General features: G+C 50.2%; 1 protein-coding gene across 2 annotated transcripts; it reads right to left on the bottom strand.

Moving 5' to 3' along the window:
• Positions 1-1,828: 1,828 nt before the first annotated feature.
• Positions 1,829-22,470, bottom strand: LOC116953270 (troponin C, skeletal muscle-like). Of its 2 annotated transcripts, XM_032973325.2 has the most exons (7): positions 22,327-22,425; positions 17,137-17,151; positions 13,796-13,847; positions 13,008-13,151; positions 7,681-7,795; positions 5,627-5,763; positions 1,829-2,095 (listed from the first exon to the last, which is right to left on the bottom strand). In XM_032973325.2, the coding sequence occupies exons 1-7, from the start codon at positions 22,327-22,329 to the stop codon at positions 2,058-2,060; spliced, it is 504 nt and encodes a 167-aa protein (XP_032829216.1). In that variant the 5' UTR covers positions 22,330-22,425; the 3' UTR covers positions 1,829-2,057. The 2 variants fall into 2 exon arrangements, with proteins under 2 accessions (XP_032829216.1, XP_032829217.1); XM_032973326.2 differs by lacking the exon at positions 17,137-17,151 and having other exon boundaries at positions 22,327-22,470.
• Positions 22,471-22,821: the final 351 nt, after the last annotated feature.

Raw genomic sequence — 22,821 nt, 5'->3', positions numbered from 1 at the left:
CAGACCTTGTTCTGTGTGAGCTGTCAGCGCGCATCATCAGCGAATAGGAGTTATCTGATGAGGACTTTGCGGACTTTGGTTTTGGATCTGAGACGGCCAAGGTTGAAGAGTTTGCCATCAGGTCTTGTATGGAGAAAGACTCCCTCTTCTGCTTTCCCAAAGGCATGTGTGAGCATAAGTGAGAAAAATATGCCAAACAGTGTTGGGGCAAGCACGCACCCCTGCTTTACACCGCTGAGTATGGGACATTCCTCTGAGGTGGTGCCGTTGTGCTGTATTGTTCCTTTCATGTTGTCATGGAAAGTGGAGATAATTGCCAGCAGCTGGCAATTCCTCACCAACTTTGGTGAGGCATTGCCTTACCAACACTTACTTCACATGGAATGGTACATTCTACAAACAAAATGAGGGTACCCCAATGAGTTCTGCCTTATCGCCAGTGGTAGCAAATGTTTTCATGGAGAAATTTGAGACAGATGCCATCCAGACATCCACCCTACGTCCTTCCTTGTGGAAGAGATACGTAGATGACACGTTCGTCATCTGGCCACATGGCCTGCCAGCACTGAACCAATTTCTCAACCACATCAATTCCATACACTCATCCATCAAATTCACCATGGAAGTGGAAAATGATAGCAAGCTACCATTCCTGGATGTTTTGATCGAGAAGAGACCTGATGGCTCGTTGGGACACTGTCTACAGGAAAGCCACCCACACGGATTCCTATCTAAAGCCTGATTCCTACCACCATCCAGCCCAGAAAAATTCCCTTATCAAAACACTACATCATAGGGCCCGTTGCATCTCCGACCAGCACCACTTATCCAGCGTACTGGAGCACGTATGCCAAGCCCTCAAGATGAATGGATATTCGGATCGCACCGTCCGCAAAGCTGTATCCCCAACCATAGGGAGAGAACCATCTGAGGACCCAAACAAAACCATCACCTTGCCATACATAGCACGGGTTACCAAAAGGATTTCCAAAATCTTGAACAAACACAAGATCCGGGTTCGCTTCAACACAGTACACAGAATCCGTGATTTGATCCCATCTGTGAAAGATGTGATTCTTGACATGCAGTACCCTGGTGTCTACAAACTAAGTTGTGTCTGCGGTAGCAATTACATTGGGGAAACGAAACTATATGTCTCGGACCGCGTTTGCAGATTTGAAACACGGTAGAACCAATACCATCTGCCGTGGCTGATCACTGTTTGAACGCGGTGGGCTCACACGATATTGTATTTTCCGAGACCAAGGTACTCTGCAAACCTTTGGGCTACCATCAAAGATTTGCCCATGAAGCCATCCAGATTTATAAACACAGACATAACTTCAACCGAGAAGATGGATGCATATTAAGCAATCATTGGAAGGACATGATCATCAGGTAAAGTTTTAACTGCTTTGATGTTCCCTTTCTACCTGCCAATATTAGCTGACTCTCAAATTTCCGGGCCCTAGCCGAGCTCGGCCCTTGCCGAGCTTACATTTACAAGCAAATTTCTCTCTCCTACTCGCACGCTCCTGCTCGCTCCTACATTAACATTTTTTCACCTGAAGACGGTTGCTTGTGTTGCGATTCAAATGCCGTGATCTATTATTTTTTGTACCTACGTGACTTTACCGAAAGAACCAAAGAGTATGGATTCCTGCAGTCACAAAAGCTTCAAATCCAACATTGAAGAGTTGATCTGTCCCACCAAAACCACGATACAATGTGGCATCTAATGACTCGTGAACTGCTCATCTCCACAGCTTGGGGCGTTTAGGCCTGTGGCTGCGTCTAGGCAAGAGAAAGACATGGCAGAGACACTGGAGGTGGTGCAACGTTTTTATTTTTCCGAAATCTGTCGTCAGTGAAACATGAGGCCAGGACAGGACATTCGCAACTGTGCCTTGACACCAGCAGCAGTAGCTGAGATGTAACGCGTGTAAAATCCCCAAAAAATATATATAGAAAAATCAGGAAAAATTGTGGAACGATAGTCACTGGTGCTGCTGAGTGGGTGTGGTGGTGGGCAGGAGAGGTGCCGGCTGGTGGCTCCCTTAAGGTACCGAGATGCCCTCCATCATCTTGAGGAACTCTGCAAAGCACAAGGACCACATCGCACGCCGTTATGTTTTGTCTTTCCCCAGTAACCTCCGATTAACACGGTTGGCTACGTACGGTGCGAAAGAAGTTCAACATACATACATACATTTAATTGAAGTGGTTAATTTGGGTAGAGTAGTGGCTAACATTGGTGGCAAGTGATGCGTGAACTGGTCCTAGAGTCCCTTTGTCAACCCGTACTGACCAGAGCCGAACGTTCCTCCCAATTGGCATGGCGCGAGGATGCCTTCTTTCAGCTAAAGTTGTGAATATATGTCATCACGTGTTTGCATCGTATGTGATGTGTAAACATCGCCACTGGGGAGACAAAGGCGGCCGGGCGTGGTGCTCTCCACCTACCCCCTTTGTGTGTCGTGCCGGCCTTCATAGGTGCTACTTGCGAATTTCAATTGCCCCAACAGTCCGAAAAGGCTATATGGGGGAGTTGTGTCTTTGTATCGCATGTGTCCATCAACGACCCTTGACACTCTTGCAATCAAGATGTTCCATCTCAAAGGATTTTTTTCCTAGGCGAAGTATATCTAAAATTTATATTCTTTAAAGGCCTGTCAAGTGTTATTGATTGTAGGTTCCAGATGTTTATTCGTAAGTCAATTCGTTCCAGGGACGTGCGGACAGGGGAGGCAGGGGAGGCAGGGGAGGCAGAACCTCACCTGTCATACCCCAATGAAAATAGCTCTTACGAAAAGTAAAAAAAAAACGAATAATCAAATAAAATAAATATTAAGATTTTTCCACTGATCTGTGTTTAAATGTAATTTCTGTACGATTCCAATCATTTTTATAGTCAAAATCGCCAAATTTGCGGAGCTCCGCTGCAAATACAGGAAGAGACGAGACGTGAGGCAGCGACGAGCTCAGCCTCCCCTCTGTCTGATTGCGCAACCCCTCAGTAACTGGACGGAGTGCGGGCAATAAGCGCGTGCCTGTTATTATCTCAGTATGTCACCAATGTAATGTTTGTAGACCCCTTCATTTCATGTCCTCGCCTTCCATACTCCAGGCAACTTATTTCACGTATGTGTATAAAGATATTTAGGCTCGCTGGTCTCGTCATGAAACTGCAATGAAAAAGCACCAGGGGAGGCAGCTATCACATCTGCCTCACTGAGGGGGACGTGTCTAACACGCCCCCCTCAGTGAGGACACGCCCCCTCAGTGAGGCCACGCCCCCTCAGTCTGTGAATCTGGCTCTGACACTAGCCAGTGCTTCCCCAGCCATTGACCTCACCGCACGTCACTGATTTGTTCGTAAGTCCAACTTTACTCCTGTTGATTCCAAACATGTTGTTTGGCATGTAAACTTAACACGGTGAATGGCTTTTAAAGTTGTATCATCTCCTGTAGATGTAGATGCCATGGGTTCTTTATGTTGTGCAGCTGTAGATGCCACTGGTTCTTCACGTTCTGAAGATGTATATTTCTTTGGTTCTTTACGTTCTGCAGATGTAGAATGCACTGGTTCTTCACGTTCTGCAGATGTAAATGCCACTGGTTCTTCACGTTTTGCAGATGTAGATACCACTGGTTCTTCACGTTCTGCAGATGTAGATGCCACTGGCTCTTTATGTTCTGCAGATGTAGATGCTAATTCCCTTTGGTGCTCGTGTTTCCTCTCTTGAAAAACTTACCCAGAGATGTCTACACAGTTGCTCTATTTTTCTCTTCATAAATCAACTTGTAACAGGCAATAGCATCGTGAACAGCTGCCGTTACCTTAGTAAACCTTTCAGTGTTTGGGTCCTGGGATTCATAACAAGCCGGTGCTTGACACCGAGCAACCACTGCCATCTATTGCACGGCGGTTGGACTTACGACTCTCGGTCCGAACAGGCAACTGGACATACGGACAAGTTTGTCCGTGTCTCTGAAAGTTCGTAAGTCGACTGTTCGTAAGTAGAGGAGTCTCTGTAAATTTCACTGGGATCCGAGGATTTCGTGCAGTGTCCCTACACTACTTCCTGTCGTCCAGCAGCTGGTGACGGTCGTGGAGAGCCCCTCTCAGTAGCTTTGGATTCACACAAACTTCATCTCAAGTGGTCCTTCTCAACATTGTTTGGCTACTGCTGTATTCCCCCTTGTTGTTTGAACCGAGTGTACCTCCCTTGCCTGACCCAACATGGTTCTGAGAAATAAATGTATGAATAATGAACATCAATATTTTTACCAATTGTCCATTTTGTAACTATCTTAACTAGCAAATTACTGCAAGCGAATACAATATTCAACAGACGCTCTGCACATCATTCGCGTTCGCCAGTTACTCATGGAAACCACATTGGTTACGATCAAGGAGTTATTATATCGTTCTAGGTTTTCCATATGGATTTTAATGTTATCATAGTTATTTTATTTCGGCAGAATCATACAACGTAATTATTCACCAATGACTCTCATGTATGATATTTCACACATTTATAAATCACCTCACGTACCCCCTGGGACATTTACACGTAACCCCCAGGGGTCCGCGTAACCCCGGTTGAGAACCACTGTTCTCGATCATATTTGTAAATTATCTTCAAAGGAGGCTGATGGATCACACAAATTAGTAAAACTCTCTACCCAATGGCATTGTGGCCTCAATCTACTGGCTTGCTAGGATATGGCGGAACTGTGAGTGGATTAATTTCCATCTGTAGTCCATCTGTAGTTAATCTCTAGTCCATCTGTAGTGCATCTGTAGTACATCTGTAGTCTATCTATAGTACATCTGTAGTAGATCTGTAGTACATCTGTAGTCTATCTATAGTCCACCTGTAGTCTATCTGTAGTCCATCTGTAGTCCATCTGTATGGGGACTGAGTGTTACCCCCTCGCATCCGTCGCTTTTTTTCCGGGTGCTCCACTATCCTCCTCCTGAACGTATAAACGATAGAGTTGGCCAAACGGTCCGAATGTAGGACCACAGAGCTTGGGCAATTGTTCGAGCCGGCTCTGACTACCTTCCCGCATGCCTGTGGTTTCCCTCACGCCTCCATTGTGAAGATTGCGTGCGCTGCAGATTCAACAGCACTTTGCGATACACACTTACACAGACGACAACATATGAATAAAGAAATGTAGCCATTACTAACCCTTTCGGTTCGATGACGTTCATGAACGTCATCAGAACGGAACCAGAAGAAAAAATAAAGTAACTTTATCGGTACCAAGGCTCCCACAAGGCCACGCGGGAAGTAGTGTGACGTAGTTTGGCGCTGGCTATCGTAGAGTGCGGCGATCATGCCGCTACGGTTCTCTGCAGACGAGTGACGACGTCTTTGAAAACAACGGCACTGCTGCTATGCCTCCTCTACATAAAATTAACACCGAACCCGCTTGCGCGTACTGAGGAATCGGCGGTTAACGGGACCACCCACCCACTCTGCAACTTTTAGATGTCTTAGGAATGTTAAAAAGGGTTAAGAGGACCACACAAAAATAGAGGGGGGGGGTCCACATTCCTGCGCTGACAAGAGCTAAGTTCACACACCAACCCCTGCCAGAATCGCACTCTCACCGTCAAAGTCCAGGCGGCCGTCGCCATTTTTGTCGCCGTCCTTCATCAGCTCGTCCATCTCCATCTCTGAGACGTTCTCCCCCGTGCTCATCAGGATGTCCTTGAGCTCATCGCGGTCGATGTAGCCATCGCTGTTCCTGCGCAACAACGCCGCGTCCCCTCACTTGTGTCACACGATGACGACGACGTGCGCGACGTACGAGGGGCGGGTGGTCTTAGCGTCGCGCGAGGCCATCGGGATGCTGCTGAATGCTTCGAGATGCTAACCACCACGCGCTTCAGTCTTTGTTCAGACTGCGTACGCATCTCATGTGTTATCGCGGACTGTGTAGTACCCCTATGATAAATGTTATTTATCATAACACACTTGCTGAAACGTCGCTAGTTGTATATTGTTTCTTTGTCAGGCTACACATGGTATTATTGATGGACGTGTTGATTTTTTTCATGTATAGTCGTGTAGCGTCTATGTATGTGTAATGACTGAAAAATTACCCCAAGCCAATATGCAGTCTAACGGCTATTTGAAAATAAACAAAGGTCTCCGATTGGTAGAAAGAGGTCTCTACGGTGATTGTTTGGGAGGAAGACTTTTAAAGGGATTGGAGGAATAAGGTTTGAACGAGATTGATCAGAAAACAGAGAGTATCCATTAGTGGGGAAGGACAGAGATTGGCTAAGGGAAAAACAAGGACAAGAAGGTTCCAGAAAGGGGGCCCAAGGAATATAAAAGGAGAGAGCATGAGGAGTGGAGATAACCACAAAGCCTAGGGTCCTTTATTGTGGTTGTGTCCAAATAAAAAGTGGCTTTTACTACTTTGTTGTCAGAGACGTTACATATGTAGTGTAATAGCGCTGGCTGGTGACCATCAGCGGCAACTGCGGTGGACAAACAGCACACACGCCAGTGAGCATATACATGGGTGTGTCGGCAGGGCGGAGGAACTGGGACAAAGGTCATTGAGGGCCCCATCTGGAAGCCCCTGGAACCTACTGTCTTCGCTCAATATTGTGCTGCTAGATAGCCTGTTAGCTGTCTCGGTCAGCGCCGTCAATGTTAGACGGCTAGTGTTGTGTATAGGCTAGCGACTGTAGAGTGTACAGGCGAAATCGTGTGTGTTCAATAAAGAAGGTGCCTCTACAAACCTCATCTCCGACTCACTGACACTACACATACATACGTACGTTCAACATCTTTCGCACCTCACGTAGCCAACTGTGCTAATCAGAGGTGCAGGCTAATCGGAGGTGTGGTCAGCACTGGGGTTATACGTTAGACAGGAGGTCGGGAGTTCGATCTCGACCCTTACGCATGTTGTATATTTTGGGTTTGCGTGTCTCTCTCTCCCCATGACAAGATGGAGATGGAGACAAGACAGAGACGAGGTCGCACACTGCGCTATGAACCCGGCGACCCGAGTTCAAAGCCTGCTCACGGTTAACACCAATGACGATTATTTGAGCCAATCATGGGCCTACCCTAAGTCTACTCAGCCTCAAATAAGTTCCTGGTGTGGTGTGTGAACATCGCCACTGGGGAGACAAAGGCGGCCGGGCGTTGTGTTGACCACCCACCCCTCGTGTGCTGTGTTGGCCTTTGTAGGTGCTCGCTAACAGTACTTGCCCCAACAATCTGTTCAGGCTATATGGGGAATCCTTGTCTTTTTAACTGTACCCAGGGCAGTGGGGAACGGTCAGCGGGCTGTGCTAAAAACGCGGTGACCCGAGTTCGATTCCCGCTCACGGCCACCACCAAAGACGATTATCTGAACTGGTCCTGGGCCTCCCCTAGGTCGAGTCAGCCTCAAATGAGTACCTCGAGCGATGTGTAAAAATATTCCCACTTGGGAGACATACGCAGCCGGGGGTGGTTCTGCCCACCCACCCCCTCATGTGCCACAGTGCCGTCCTTCGTAGGTGCTACTCGCTAACAGCACTTACCCCAGCAGTCTGTTAAGGCTACACGGGCTGGTGGGGAGGGGGCAATCTTTGTCTTTGTACCCAGGGCACGCAGGCAACCAGCCATCACCTTGCGTGGCACGGGCATCACAAACCTGTCAAGGATGCGGAAAGCCTCGGCCAGCTGCTCCTCTGTTTGGCCGGCGGACTCCTCCTTCATCTGGCGCACCATCATCACCAGGAACTCTTCGAAGTCTATCGTCCCGCTGCCTACAATCGAAACCAAAGGAGAGCGTTGTCAGTGTCATCACGCATTCCGGTTGTGATAGGATTGGGAAAATCGGAGGTGTGCTCAGCAATGTGGCATTTTAGTTTTGTTTTTCCTTGCACTTCCGATTAGCGTGGTTGGGCACCTTTGGTGCAAAAGAAGTTCAACGTACGTATGTGCACGTGTTGGTGAACTTGCAGTTTTTAGTAGTTCCCGGTCAGGATTTGAGCTTGACAGTTCAGCAAAATTGATGCCTGTGTTGGGGTGGCATGGAATGATTCGTACCGAGATCTGGTACCAGTAATGTGTTGAACTTTTTATTTGATTTTAAAGTAGACTACTGGACCTAGGCTACCTGAGACAGATGCGCAGGTTTGGTGTTCAGTGTAGAGAGTGACAACGATGGAGAGAGTGACAACAGTGGAGAGGGTTGACAACAGTGGAGAGGGCTGACAACAGTGGAGAGGGTGACAGCGATGGAGAGGGTGACAATGATGGAGAGGGTGCATGTGAATCAGGCCGCATGCGGCGCTGCACCGACCAAGAGCCCATTTCAAAGGGACGGGGATGCGTCAACGCACCCCCTCCTCTTACACTGGAGTAAGATGTGCGCGATAGCCAGTTCAAGTAAAAAAAGACGGTAACTGTTCTCAGAATAGATTTCCAGCTGAAAGTCAGGAGCTGGTAGCCAATTCCGATGCGTTCTTAATTAACGCGCTGTTTGTTTCCACACGAACGTGTGTGGTGCCACGACCGCGGAGCCACTCCGCAAGCCCCGCGACTACCCCCCTACCCTCGCCCTGAACACACACACGCCGCGCACACACACACGTAGCGTCCCGGTGGGGGATCGCCTGGCACCACGGGTTTTCATCCGAAGGACCCCTAGGTGGGAAGTCCTGCGGTTTCCCGGTGCCAGGAGATTGGCCGACCCCACCAGGACAAACCACATTGCGGCCCCTCTAAATTGTCTTAAAATTGTATGGGCGCACAGAAGCTCACCGGGCCAGCCGCAATGAGTCACTCACAGCACCGGGGAGGGGCCAGGGTGAAATATTAAGCGAGCAGTGCAGACGATGAGGTCAGAGGGAAATCCCAGTGCACAGCCGGGCGGCCTCCCAGATTAAACCGGCTGAGTCAGGGGTTAAGGAATGTGGGTGCAGAGACAATGGGCCAGAAAATAGCGTAATGTAATGCTCTAGGTAATGGCAGCTCAACGTTTAAAAATCAAAAGGTAGGCGGACGATTGGCTGCGCAGGATGATGTAACATAACCCTGGATTTTCGAAATACAGGGTATAAAAAGGGGAGCCGAAAATGGTGAAGAAGTTCGGATTTCCGACCGCCTGGCCGCTCAAACCGAATCCCTGTCTGCCTCCTTGAGCCACTCGCAGCATCCGTGCGATGTTAGCGAGTACAGCTACGAGACAGCGATAGGTAAAGTCCCCTCTCATCTCCGTCCCTCTGACTCTCACAGCGTCTGTGCGACACCGTAAATGTGCGGCTGTGAGGTACGTAATGGGGCGCGTAAGTATTTGGGAAATTGGATAGTGATAGGATAGGCTCTGCTAGCAGAATATTTCCTCCGGGCAGTGCAGAGTTTTTGCGCTGGGAATAAAGACATTAGCACAGAGCTTCGGCGCAGTGTTGTGATTCGAGTATACGTGGAGGGACTTTCCGCCGGTGCGCGCGTTTGCGCGCGTTTGCGCGCGTTTGCGCAGCCATTTTAGAGCGAGTCTTAGTGTTGGTGCGGGGCAGCGCGCAACCACCTGTCAGCGCGTGTGTGTTCACGCAGTTGCCGTAGTGTTAGCTGTAGGGGCGCGCGTGTGTTAGAATATAATTTCCCGCAGGAGCGCGCGCGTTCGCGCAGCTGCTGTAGCGTTAGCTGTGGGGGGCATGCGTGTGTTAGAATATAGCCGCCCGCAAGCGCGCGTGTTTGCGCAGCTGCTGTAGTGTTAACCGTGGGGCGTGCGCATCTTAGAATATAGCCGCCTGCTAGCGCACGCGTGTTCGCGCCGCCGCCATAGTGTTAACTGTGGGGCGTGTGCATTTTAGAATCTGATCGCCGGTAGGGGTGCGCACGTGCTTGCCGCCGTTGTAGCATTAGCGTTGGTGTGTGTGCGGGTGTGGAATAAACCCACGTGGCGGTGATCCAGCAATCTAGCGATGTCCTTCAGAGGGGGCGCTAACGCGGGGGGGCGATCACCCGGTCGGCAGGGGCCTGGCGGGGGCCGATTGACGCGGTGGAGGAGGGAGTGGAAGGGGCGGACATCGCACCCCACCTGCCCGGCGAGGGCGGTGGGGTGACGCCGGCCCCCACACATGCAAACCGGATGACGGTAGGGTGAATATTGCATGTTGATCAATAATTATATATCAATTTAAATCTTTCGTGACTACAAGGATTCATCTTCTTTGGTTCTTTCGGTAAAGTCATGTAGAATGAGAATAAAATAATAAAATAAAACAATAAAATTCTCATGACGTTTCGACCACAACACAAGTAGCCGTCCACAGGTGAAGAAACAGGACTGTCCAGAAGACAGCGCTTGAGTGAACCCTGTCAAGCTCGACAGCGTCTTTTAAGCTGTGTGGGAGGAACAGAGAGCCTTGACAAAGGAGCATGTAACTGGGAGATTAGCATTACGGAGAGCGAACGAGCTGGGACTGGAGGAGGGGGGAGGGGAGTTTACATATAAATTAGCATGTAACTGGAGGATCAGCATGATGTTGATGTGAGGGATTAGCACCACGGCGAACGACGAGCTCGGACCGGGGGACGGGGGGAGAGGAGTTCACATCTAAATTAGCATGTAACTGGGGGATTAGCGTTGGTGTGAGGGAGAGAAGAGCACCAAGGAGAGAAAAAATGGCGGTTTTTCCATCTCCTCAACAACCAGAACCAAGGACAGCGACATTCAGGCGGACGGGTCAATCCATACTCGGAAGGGAGGAGGGGGGAGGGAGAAACAGTCACAATGCCAGCGAAAGAGCTGCGGTCTGACGGTCACCGCAAAATACAATTAATTAAGAACCGAAATGGTTTAAAACATCTTTCCAATGGGTATTAAGCCAGAATCCATCCTCTCGGTTGAAATTGTCTCTGTATTTGTATATGTGGATGGCTTCATGAACGAATCTCTCATGTCATGTAGAAGGATCCTCTTGAGGAGCCACTCAAAACCATCACCTTACCCTACATTGCAGGGGTTACTAAAAAGATCTCCAAAATCCTGAATAAACACAAGATCCAGGTCCGATTCAACACAGTAAAAAAAATCCGTGATCTGGTTCCATCTGTAAAAAAGATGCTGTTCCAGACATACAGTACCCGGGCGTTTACAAACTAAAGTGCCTCTGTGGTAGCAACTACATTGGGGAAACCAAACGACATATCTCGGACCGCATCCGCGAACATAAAGCAGACTTGAAACACGGCAGGACGAACTCTTCTGCCGTGGCAGATAACTGTTATAATTCAGTGGGTTCACATGACATTGACTTCTCCAAGACGGGGGTTCTTTGCAAGCCAACCGGCTACCATGAGAGATTCGTTCATGAAGCCATCCACATATACAAACACTGAGAACATTTCAACCGAGAGGATGGATTCTGGCTTAGTAACCATTGAAAAGATGTTTTAAACCATTTCGGTTCTTAATTAATTGTATTTTGCGGTGACTGTCAGACCGCAGCTCTTTCGCTGGCATTGTGACTGTTTCTCCCTCCCCCCTCCTCCCTTCCGAGTATGGATTGACCCGTCCACCTGAATGTCGCTGTCCTTGGTGCTGGTTGTTGAGGAGATGGAAAAACCACAATTTTTTCTCTCCTTGGTGCTCTTCTCTCCCTCACACCAACGCTAATCCCCCAGTTACATGCTAATTTATATGTAAACTCCTGTCCCCCCGTCCCCCGGTCCGAGCTCGTCGTTCGCCGTGGTGCTAATCCCTCACACCAGCATCATGCTGATCCCCAAGTTACATGCTAATTTATATGTAAACTCCCCTCCCCCCTCCTCCAGTCCCAGCTCGTTCGCTCTCCGTAATGCTAAACTCCCAGTTACATGCTCCTTTGTCGAGGCTCTCTGTTCCTCCCACACAGCTTAAAAGACGCTGTCAAGCTTGACAGGGTTCACTTTGTGCTGTCTTCTGGACAGTCCTGTTTCTTCACCTGAGGACGGCTACTTGTGTTGTGGCCGACACGTCGTGAGAATTTTATTGTTTTATTTTATGATTTTATTCTCATTCTACGTGACTTTACCGAAAGAACCAAAGAAGAATTATATATCACTCGCGCTACTGCTGGCGGAAGTACCTCCTCTAATGTGAGCTGTGGATGGATTTTGGTCTACTCTTCCGCGCTGACCAGAACGTGTTGATGGAGGTGGGGAGTATCCACACCCACGCTTTGCCACACTACGTGTGACCCTGCCGTGTGACCCTGCCGTGTGTGTCTGTCCCAAGAGGTGGTGGACGGGGATTCGAGAAACTTGTCCTACTGATTTCCACTGCCGCACTGCCGGGACGTGGAATGGAACCGGCGACCTCCTCGTTACAACTTCAGTGCACGAACCATAACACCACGGCTGATCCCTGCGTTTCTCAGTTAAAAACATTTTTTAAGTTTTGTTCACTGCTCGCCATATGTGCGGCAACCAGCACCTAATTCGTACCGGTTTCAGCATGCGGTCACTGAAAATTAAAACAAACCGGGGTTGGCGTGGTGGCGAGATGTTAACTACTTCGCTGGGTATGAAGTAGATTGCGGGTTCGACCCGACCCTGACGCCTGTATAATTGGAGTTTGCGTGTCTCTCTCTCCCCGTAGTCGCGTGGATTTTTCTCCGGTTCCCCCAAATTTAGAAAGATGCATTTAAAGTATTTGGCTGCTATACATTTTCACATGATAAGCCACTCCATTGAGCTATTATGTATGTCCAGGTCGCTCCTTAAAAATAGCTATATAGCCCAGTGGGCCTTAGCTGGTAAAATAAAAATAGTTTAGTTTAGTTCAGTTTTACAATAAAAAAAATCTATTTTAGTTTAACCACACGGTAAGAGACTGCTGCACCACTACGTGGGGTGCTTGGCCCGATTTCCCTGAGGCATCGTGTGTCCCTCGTGTGGCCCCCCGCGTGGCCCTCGCGCGGCCGACGCGCGGCCCTTGTGTAGCCCCCCGCGTGGCCCTCGCACGGCCCACGCGCGGCCCTTGTGTACCGTCCTCGTCCACTTCCTCGATGATGGCGTCCAACTCCTCCTTGGTCGGGGTTTGGCCGAGCAGCTTCATCACCTTGCCCAGCTCGCTCGTGCTGATGTCGCCGCCGCCATCCGCGTCGAACATGTCGAAGGCCGCCTTGAACTCTGAGTAGCGGTGGGGGGGGGGGGGGGGCACGTGGCGATGCGTGGAGGCCTCAATGCAGGGCGACCGCTTGCGGCTTCGTGGCTGTGCCGCCCGTGTCTGGGCTTGGTCAGTGTTCGCTTGGCAGGAATTTATTTGTGCCGAGGTCCGGTAACTGATATTGTGATTCGTAATTAGATTGTTTTGGGTTAGGTGTTGTTCGTGTAATGCCAACTTTATTTTCAACGTAGCTCTTCACCACCTGACAGAACCGATCAAATGACGTTGTGAGGTCGTGGGGAAATACGCCAACCGATTTGGCTTATCAGTTAAATTGGAGGAATGTTGAAACACCCAAGTAAAAATGCAAAAACAAATGAGACCAAGTTTTACTGGAGAGGATGATCAGCATCATCAGGTGGTGGTATTTTGGTGAACTTGATTGCAGGACACTGTACAGTTTTTAACGACCTTGGCTGACTGGAGAAAGTGGAACACCTGTTGATGTCCAATGAATCCCACAATCCCTGGATCCTGGTGGACTATATTGTTTGTTAAAAGATTAATGTTTTTTGTTGTTGTTTGCAGTGGATTGAATAATTTCAATTATATTTTTAGTTTTGTTTACGGGGGGTACATTTCAACACGGCGAACAGCTCCCCCTGACCTGCGATCTGCTCCTCGTTGAGATGCGCACGCGCATCCGCCTGCGCCTCAGTCTGTAGGGGCGGACAGACAAGGAGGCAGTGGTGAATTAACTGTGACTCACGCACGCGCACGCCGCGTTGGTTGATTATTATTATATATTTTTCTCAAAAACAGAGAATAACACGGAACCGTGCTGGTTATAGCAACATGCAAATGTCTTCCGCTTGATCAACCGTTTACTGCAATGTCGCGTGGCCAAAAAAATTCACCTGCTTCGCACCCTGGGGCGGTCAAGACCGTGGCAACCATGCTTTTTAGACAAACGTCAAATCACAGGCCTTATGTGCGTGCAATACGCCCTCGGGTCCAGCGACCGCGCAATTTGGTTTTACTACCACCGCCCCCTCTCCCAAGCCCAATTCCCGCAGCTCAGCCAATCGTTCGGCGACAGTTTTTTGTTGTATAATGGAGCCATCAGAGCAAGGCGAGACACATCGTCAGTCTGGAACTCGATAGACAGAGCCTCATGCCATGTGAGTGAATGGCCCCGGAATACGACACCGGGGCAACTGCTTTCTGAAGCCACCCCGTGGAGCCTCTCTGACCCAACGCGAGGTGGAACTCGTTCATGCACTGCGCATTGGTTCGCCGGTCGTCAGTCATATGGTATATTTACGATTTGTACGATTCAAATTTGGGATATGGCAAATTAAATGGAAAACCTACGCTCGAGAAACTGGCTGAAACCCGGATTCGAACCCAGGGCCTAAGCAGTGTCAGCACGGTGTCCCGCGACTCGGGAATCGGCCTCCCACGAGCCTCCGTCCACTCGTTGCGTGTCGCGATCTGGGAGTCGCGTGTGTGTGTGTGTAACACACAGCGTCTGTGCTTCACACACCTCGGGCGGTGTGAGATTTAGGGGCCTTGTTGGGCGCCGGGATGACGCGTGACATCCGTCGCCTTCGTTGCCACTCGGCCGACCGAAATGTGGCTCGGTGTTACGGGCGAACGAAGCCATCTCTCACTTTTCTGATGCAAATAGTTTGTTTAAGTTGCTGAAAAGCAACTATTTCATCGGTCGCTGAAGCAAAATAACTAAAACTGACTTGAGCTCAGTGAATTTTCGCCTTCGCCTTGTCAAGACATCCATGCACCGACCCACGTACCGCTTACCTCCCCTGTAATAAGGCAGGCGTGTGTTGCATGGTTCACCCCGAGTATGTACATGTTCTGTGTGGTATCAACCGAACAACCCATTTCATGCTGCCACTGGAGTTGCAGCATCGCGTTTCTCAGATTTGAGGATAGAGAAGACAATTTAGATTATATTCATATTTTTTTACTTAATACCGCAAACGCCCAGAGCAAATGTGAACGAGCTACAGTGGGAGAGGCATCGACCTCTCGAGCAGCGTTGACACACGATCGCCGAGATACGGCAACAACAAAAAACCGTAACGCCGCCTTGAAACTTGACTGGGCGAGTTCAAGGGGTGAGTCCACGTGGCTCTATTGTTCCGTGCGAGTGCTGATTGCAAGGGTGTGGCAGACAAAGGTGGGTTATTCCTGGGACGTTATCGGTGTCAATATGCTCGTTTGAAGCTCATCGTGCTGGGAGCAAAGTGGTGTCGGAAGAATTTACCAGAATATTAGAATTTAGTGTCGAGTTAAATGTTTCAATGTTCTATGAGATGCTGTGTTGATGTAATATTACAAGAAAAATTGGCCTTTGTAAATCGGAAAAGATGTGGTTGGATTTTGTTATAGCACACCACCGTGGACTCCAGCCGCTGGGAAGCTCCGCTTTGGTGGTGGGAACACGTCACGTGTGTCATGTGCCTCTCCGCATTACTAATACCCCTCCAAATACAAACCATCACACGCTGAATGCACCTGATGATCGGTAAACACGTTAGTCGTGACACAATGCATAAGCATAGAATTCGGTTCTCCTTGACATATCTCTCGGCTCGGAATTAAAATAAATGTTTACACATCCCATCAGCCACACGGCCTTCTGGGAGTGCATAATTTCAGCAGCATTGGTTCAATACAAGTAACTCTGGACCGATTTCAACATTCACTGTCTCATCAGCGGAGTCAGGCTTGCTTGAACCAATGCTCGTGAACTGCCGGATGATTATAGGCAAGAAAAAGATCCCCCGTATAGCCTTTAATAGGATGTTGGGGCAGGTGCTGTTAGCGAGCACCGATGAAGAACGGCACGGCATACCACGCGCGCCCGGCAGCCTTTTGTCTCCTATAATGCGGATGTTTACACACCGCACCAGGTACTCAGAGTCGACATCGGGGAGGCCTATAACCAGTTCAGATAATCGGCACTGTCATGGGTCGTGAGCAGGAATCGAACTCGGGGCGGCGGATTTTCAGCGCAGTGCGCTAACCACTGCGTCACCGCTCCACTATCGTTGTCTTTGCCGATTCTTCTCCACGATACGCGACGCATGCTCAACTATCAGGCGCGTGCAGCGTGTTGGACTTGATTAGTATTTTAAACGGAGACGACCGGGGGACGTGGGCAGGCCACCGCTCGTGAGACCCTCTCGGGTCGAAGAGCTCCCTGCGCGGTGGTTGTGGTGATGGTGCAGAGTTCGCATTTGCTCTGGGTTGGCTCGAGGCTGAGAGGGGGGGTACTCGCCCCCCCCGTGCCCCCCGCGTGTCCGCATGGACACCGTGACCCTGGGAACCCCCACACAGCGACACCAGCCCCGTGCCAATCACTCGCAGCGTCTTGCACGCACGCCTCGTGATGGGCGCGGGCTGTCCATGTGATGGTGATGATGATGTGTTTCTGTGTGTACTGTGTGGTTGTATGCACGTGTATACATGTGTGTGTTCGTGTGTACTTCTATGTGTGTGATGCAGTGGCTGTGTGCAGTGTTTATATGTGTGTGTGTGTACTGTATGTACGCGTGTGTGTGTGTGTGCTTTATGTACGCGTGTGTGTGCGCGCGCGAGATGTCAACATTAACATCAGCAGCTCGGCAATGCCCCCATGCGCTCGACCCGCGGTGCCGGGGTGGGTATCGGCGGGGAGGAAGGAACCTCAGGGCCAGTCCTCGGGAGCCGCACCCCATGGGCCGTGTGAGCCGGGACTGGAGCCGTACTTATCCTGCGCATCACTGCTGCCCGGTTTTTACGTGGGGGGGGGGGGCTGCTGAGCCAGCCGACTGCAGGAAGCGGCTCACGGGCCGAGCATGACGGCTCAACCCGCCTCCCCGGCCAAACCGTGACCCCAGAACCACGTTCCAACCTTGATTATTAATGTTTGCAAAACAACATTCGCAAAGGGGTGAGTGAGTAAATTATGCAGTGCACTGCGTTTAATGCATCACAAACCCCGCCGGCTTCTCCCTGCACATGGGGAAAAAGATAAAATGTGACAATTAACACGACACGTGTCAGACGCCAGGCAAAGCAACGGTGGAGATCAATACACAGCGTGCTAGAATGACACACACAGAGCAAGCTGGCTTCACACACACAGAGAACACTGGCATCACACACAGAGCAAGCTGACTTCACACACACAGAGAACACTGGCATCACACACACAGAACAAGCTGGCTTCACACACACAGAGAACACTGGCATCACACACACAGAACAAGCTGGCTTCACACACACAGAGAACACTGGCATCACACACACAGAACAAGCTGGCTTCACACACACAGAGAACACTGGCATCACACACACTGAACAAGCTGGCTTCACACACACAGAGAACACTGGCATCACACACACAGAACAAGCTGGCTTCACACACACAGAGAACACTGGCATCACACACACAGAACAAGCTGGCTTCACACACACAGAGAACACTGGCATCACACACACAGAACAAGCTGGCTTCACACACACAGAGAACACTGGCATCACACACAGAGCAAGCTGGCATCACAGAGAAAGCTGGCATCACACACAGCACACTGGAATCACACAGCACGCTGGTATCACACGTAGCAAGTTGGCATCACACACGTAGCAAGCTGGCATCACACACACGGAGCAATCTGGCATCGCACACAGAGCACGCTGGCATCACACATGCAGCACGTCGTCATTCGTTCATTCTCCGGCTTCACGATTCACGCGTGTATCTGGATATGCGGAGCTTATTAGAATAACAGTCGTTTGCAAATGAACTCAAATGCTCTTGGCGACACGGATCGACACGCCCACTCCCTGTCCATTCTGAAGTCACGCCTCTAGGCCGCAGTAAATGACCTTCAAGATGAAACAATCACAGTTGTGATCATAGTAAATATCATCATCATGACCGTCGTGACGGAGAACATGAGTGACAGCAAAATGGGCAGACAATTCGCTGTCTCGCCACAAATAAAATTCTACACATCCTATCAGCCACACGGCATTCTGGGGGAATGCATGACGTGTGAAGTGCCAGCTGGTGGCCTCGAAACAGTTAACCGGCATCGGTTCAGGCAGACCCAACTCTACTCTTTGGTTCTTTCGATAAAGTCACGTAGAAAGAAAATAAATTAAATAATAACAGAATACGACGTTTCGATTGCAACACAAGCAACCATCATCAGGCAAGAATGAATGAGAAAACAAATATAGTAAACTTAGAAATATAATGAAATACAACACAGAGAGTCGGCTAACACAACAGTCAACACCCTACCTGGTTGATTACGTTCTTCCAAAGATTGCTAAAATTGAGAGAGAGACAAAACACAGACACGGAGACACATAGACAGACACACAAGCAGAGAGAGACACACGTCTCTCTCTGTGCTTTGTGTCCCTCTCAAATTTAGCAATCTTTGCAAGAACGTAATCAACAAGGTAGGGTGTTGACTGTTGTGTTAGCCGACTCTCTGTGTTGTATTTCATTATATTTCTAAGTTTACTATGTTTGTTTTCTCATTCATTCTTATCTGATGATGGTTGCTTGTGTTGCATTGGAAACGTCGTATTTTATTATTATTATAATTTTAAAAAAATTCTACTTGACTTTACCGAAAGAACCAAAGAGTAATTCCTGCAGTCACGAAAGCTTCGAATCTAGTTGAGACCCAACTCTGTTGATGAGACAGCAAATGTCGAAGCCGGTCAAGGGTTTGCTTGTCGTCGAACCAACGCCGTTGAAATTGTGCACTCCCAGAAGGCTGTGTGGCAGATGGGATGTCTGTAAATATAGATACGCGTTGTTAGGCGCAGAGACAGACGTGGAAAGGATGAGGTGGATTTTTGGCGTGGCTGTGTTGACGGTTTTAATCAGGATGACCTAGTTTGGAAAACTGGTAACGCGCCTGGTGAGATCGAAGATCTGTCAGCATATTTCGAGTTGCTATTTCTCCGCAATGGAAACGGCCTAATCGCTGGGGCTGGGGCCCGCAGTAGTGACGCCCCTACGGGCTGTCAAAACCAACGGAGTTGAGATGCCTCTGCGTAAAAAAAAACGCAGAGCCCCCTTTACACCTCACCTCGTCCCGACCATTCGAAACTAACCCTGCAGTGGTAGCTGTGTCCACGTGCGCCGCAAAATGACTCGGCGCCGGCCTGCCGGCAGTGGGCATTAGCCTAGCGACGACCGCTGCCCAGCAGTAGCACCTTCTGGACCCTCTTGTAACGAGATCCCCGCTCACGGTATTGGCCGTGAGCGGGGATCGAACTCGGATAGCTGGGTCGTGGTGCAGCGCGATAACCGCGACTGCCCTACCGCTTCCCCCGCATCACGGGCACACGCGCGTGGATACCGTGGCATGGGGACACGGTGGAGAAGGACGCAGTGGTGATTGAGGAAGATCTTTGGCAGTTTCGTTGGCGAAGTCGCGCACAGCAATGCGGCCTTCCACGTGGAGACAAAGTTAGCGTCTCGGTGCGAAAATGAAAGCTCGTTCCTAACGCCAGGTGGTGGGAATTCCGCATTAATATGGCAGGTGCCATCGTATCCACGTGTGAAAATCATTGTGGAATTCTCCGGCGGTGATGTAGGCTGGCTAGGTGGAATTCCACATTACTATGGCAGACACCATAGTATTCATATGAGAATCACCGTGGAATTATACGGTGGTGATGCAGACTGGCCAGGTGGAATTCCACATTACTATGGCAGGCGCCATGGTCATCCATGTGAGAATCACTGGAATTCTCCGGCAGTGTTGGAGGCTGGCCAGATGGTGCAGCTGAATGATTGACCCCGGCGGGGGAGGGGGGTTAAGCGCCTGTGTGAGTTGGTCTCTGCACGCACCCCCATCTGGACTTTTCTTTGGCCTAAAAATAAGGGGGGCTGACCCCCACTTGGCCCGGGCGCAGCGGCGGAGGCGGTGGCGGCCCTTGTGCGCAATAAGAATACATTTGTGCTTGCGCTGGCACTTGGGTATTTTTAACCGACAGATGAGGGATGCCTAATAAGGAGGCGCGAGGCCAGGAGAGGCGCAGGAGGCTCTAAGCAGATGCTTCCAGACAGGCTCGGGTGTCTCGCGGGCGAGGACAGAGCCGGGGACAGGTGCCGGACACACCCGGAATCATAGCCCCACCACCCCCTGCCCGAAAACCACATCCCGCATAGCCCCTAGTCTCGACGTACCCTGAACCCACAACCTACCTTGGGACACGGGTGTCACAGTGGTAACGCCTGCGTGTGTCACAGCAAGGAGGGCCTACTGTGTGGAGTTTGCACGTTCTCCCCGTGCTTTGCGGAGTACGAGTGTTGGTTGTGTGCGAGTAAGTGATGAGTGTGCGTGCGAGTGTTGTGCGTGTGTGTATTTTCTCTCCCTGTACTGCATGGGTTTCCTCCAGGGTCTCTGCTTTCCTTCCATAGCAAACATACCCAATGATATTGGCATTGGTCAAACATCGCAATGCAATACCCTGGGTAAGTGATTATTATTGTTACATTTATAGTCCCTAATCTCTACCCACATCTCTCTCCCTAATCCTAACCCCCCCTCCAAAGCCACCACCGCATACACCCGTGGGCCTCCACCCAAGTTGACTGTTACTCTTTGGTTTTTTCGGTAAAGTCACATAGGTAAAACATAAATAAAATAAATGAAAACTAAATTTACCGAAAAAAACAAAGTCACAAAAGCTTCAAATCTAGAATCAAGTTGATTCTCCCCCTTAGCGGTGAGCCTCTGGTGTAGTGGCCCACCCCGCTTTACCGCTCTGCCGCTCCAGCGGGATCAACATGCGAGGGGAGCTTCAGCGGGTCCTGCCTGCAACCCATACCCCTGTCCACACCCTGGAGCCCCTACCAAACAGCGCGCGCCATCCCACCACGCCCCGCATACCGCACATCCAAACGCCCCACGTGTTACTACCACCCGCTGCCTCTTCCAACGGGCCGGGCCCGCACTGCCACTAAGCGCGGAAGCCAATCAGGGGCGCATCGGTCGCACGTTCGAGACGGAACGCGTCGCGTACAATGCAAGTGCCACGATAGCCAGATAAAGGTTTGTTTTAAATTGGATACTGTCTACACGACGCCCATGGAAGTGTGATTGAGTAAGGATGCTATTAGGGGGAAAAGCACTGAACCGGCGCCACAAAGAGCCTGGGTTCCAATCCGGGGCAGCCACCCGCGAATAAAACTGGGTTCGTGTGTGCAGCGAGTCAATGGTCTCAGCCCGGTCACTAAATATATTTTAGAAACAGCATGCTGCTTTGCTTGTGCACTTGATTTGTATACACGTCACCACGTGCTTTCTACGTGTCAATCAACACCCTGGACTCTCCTCGTAAATGAGACCTTCCATCTCCAGGGATTTTCCAGGCTAAATAACTCGATGGAATGTTTTTTTTTATATCTATTTCTCAGAATGTAAATATCATCACCGGTTTTTATTTTATTTCATTTACCACGGTGCGGTCCAATTCCCCGGCACGTGCGGCTCTACTCCGCGCCAACTTGTGGCATTATTGACCGCGTGCCAACATGAATCAATTTGATTAAATGAAACTAAAAACCCGAACCGTAAATCGAGAACTATTTTGCCCTTTGCACTTCCAATTCGCACGTTGCCACGAACTGACCAACACTGGCCCGAGCAGTCGGTGAAGCGCTCGGAGCGCATTCGACACAGCATGCGTCCCAGCGTCCTCGCATCGACCGCTAGTTTTCAGAATTTGAGCGTTTGCTGCACATCGTAAGAATTCACAGCCTTCGTCAAATCGGCCGGGCTTGCAGAAGGACGAGTTATGATCTCGCTCGCCGCTGTCGACCTTGGCCGGGAATCGAACTTTGGCCTCCGGCTCGTGCGCTAAACCAACTCCGCCACTCTGAATCTTCGCTCTCTGGTCAATATTACGTACAGCTGAACGCATTGCATGTGTACGCGCCCTTCGAGAGACCGACACAACGCGTGGACAGATACTTGCTGCCAGTTAAACCTAAATGGTGTATGTACGTATGTTGAACCGCGCTAATTTCATTTGCACACAAATTTGCACACAAATGAAATTGCAACGGTAGCTGCCATTGCATCAAAAGAACGAGTGTGTGTGTGGAGGACCTTGTTGGCGATGAGTGGTTGCATTGGCAATGCTCACCATTCTGGTCGTCTGTTCTCGTCCTCCTTCTCTGTCTCTGCGCCCTCCCAGATGCTCACAGCTCGAGCGCGGAGTGTGAAGATCAGGGGGAGCGCGCTGCTAAGTAACCCCCACACAACTCCTTAATTGGGCTGCCCCCCACTCCCCAACCCCACCTCCAACCCCACCCACCCCGCCTCCCTGGGGGTGACCCCGTGCTATTAAGACAGCGAGGTAGAGTTTCTGTACAAACATTGAGACAGGCGGTGACATTGGCGAGAAGGGGGCCAACCGCGAGGAATCGGATACAGACCCAAGGCGCCGCGCAGATCACCGTGTGTACACAATTCGGGCGCAGCTAATCGCGGCGCTCAGTGGATTTACACGCTTTTATTAATGCGCTCCGTCTCGGTTGTCACCAGCCGTGGTCTCTCCACTGCTGGTTGGGGTGGGGGGAGTCCCCACGCTGTTGTCATCCGTCGCGGTGCTGCAATGCCGCAATTCGATCTCTCTTGC

Source organism: Petromyzon marinus, chromosome 50 (genome assembly GCF_048934315.1).
Source record: "Petromyzon marinus isolate PM22_M1 ecotype Great Lakes invasive population chromosome 50, UKy_Petmar_22M1.pri1.0, whole genome shotgun sequence".
NCBI lineage: Eukaryota > Metazoa > Chordata > Hyperoartia > Petromyzontiformes > Petromyzontidae > Petromyzon > Petromyzon marinus.
This window is presented reverse-complemented; position numbering and strand designations above follow the sequence as displayed.

Coding starts and splice junctions, on each gene's coding strand:
- LOC116953270 (XM_032973325.2), bottom strand. Junction 13,152..13,795: donor CAACGAGGAGCAGATCGCAG/GTCAGGGGGAGC, acceptor ACCGCTACTCAG/AGTTCAAGGCGGCCTTCGAC. Junction 7,796..13,007: donor CGAGGAAGTGGACGAGGACG/GTACACAAGGGC, acceptor TTTCGATTGTAG/GCAGCGGGACGATAGACTTC.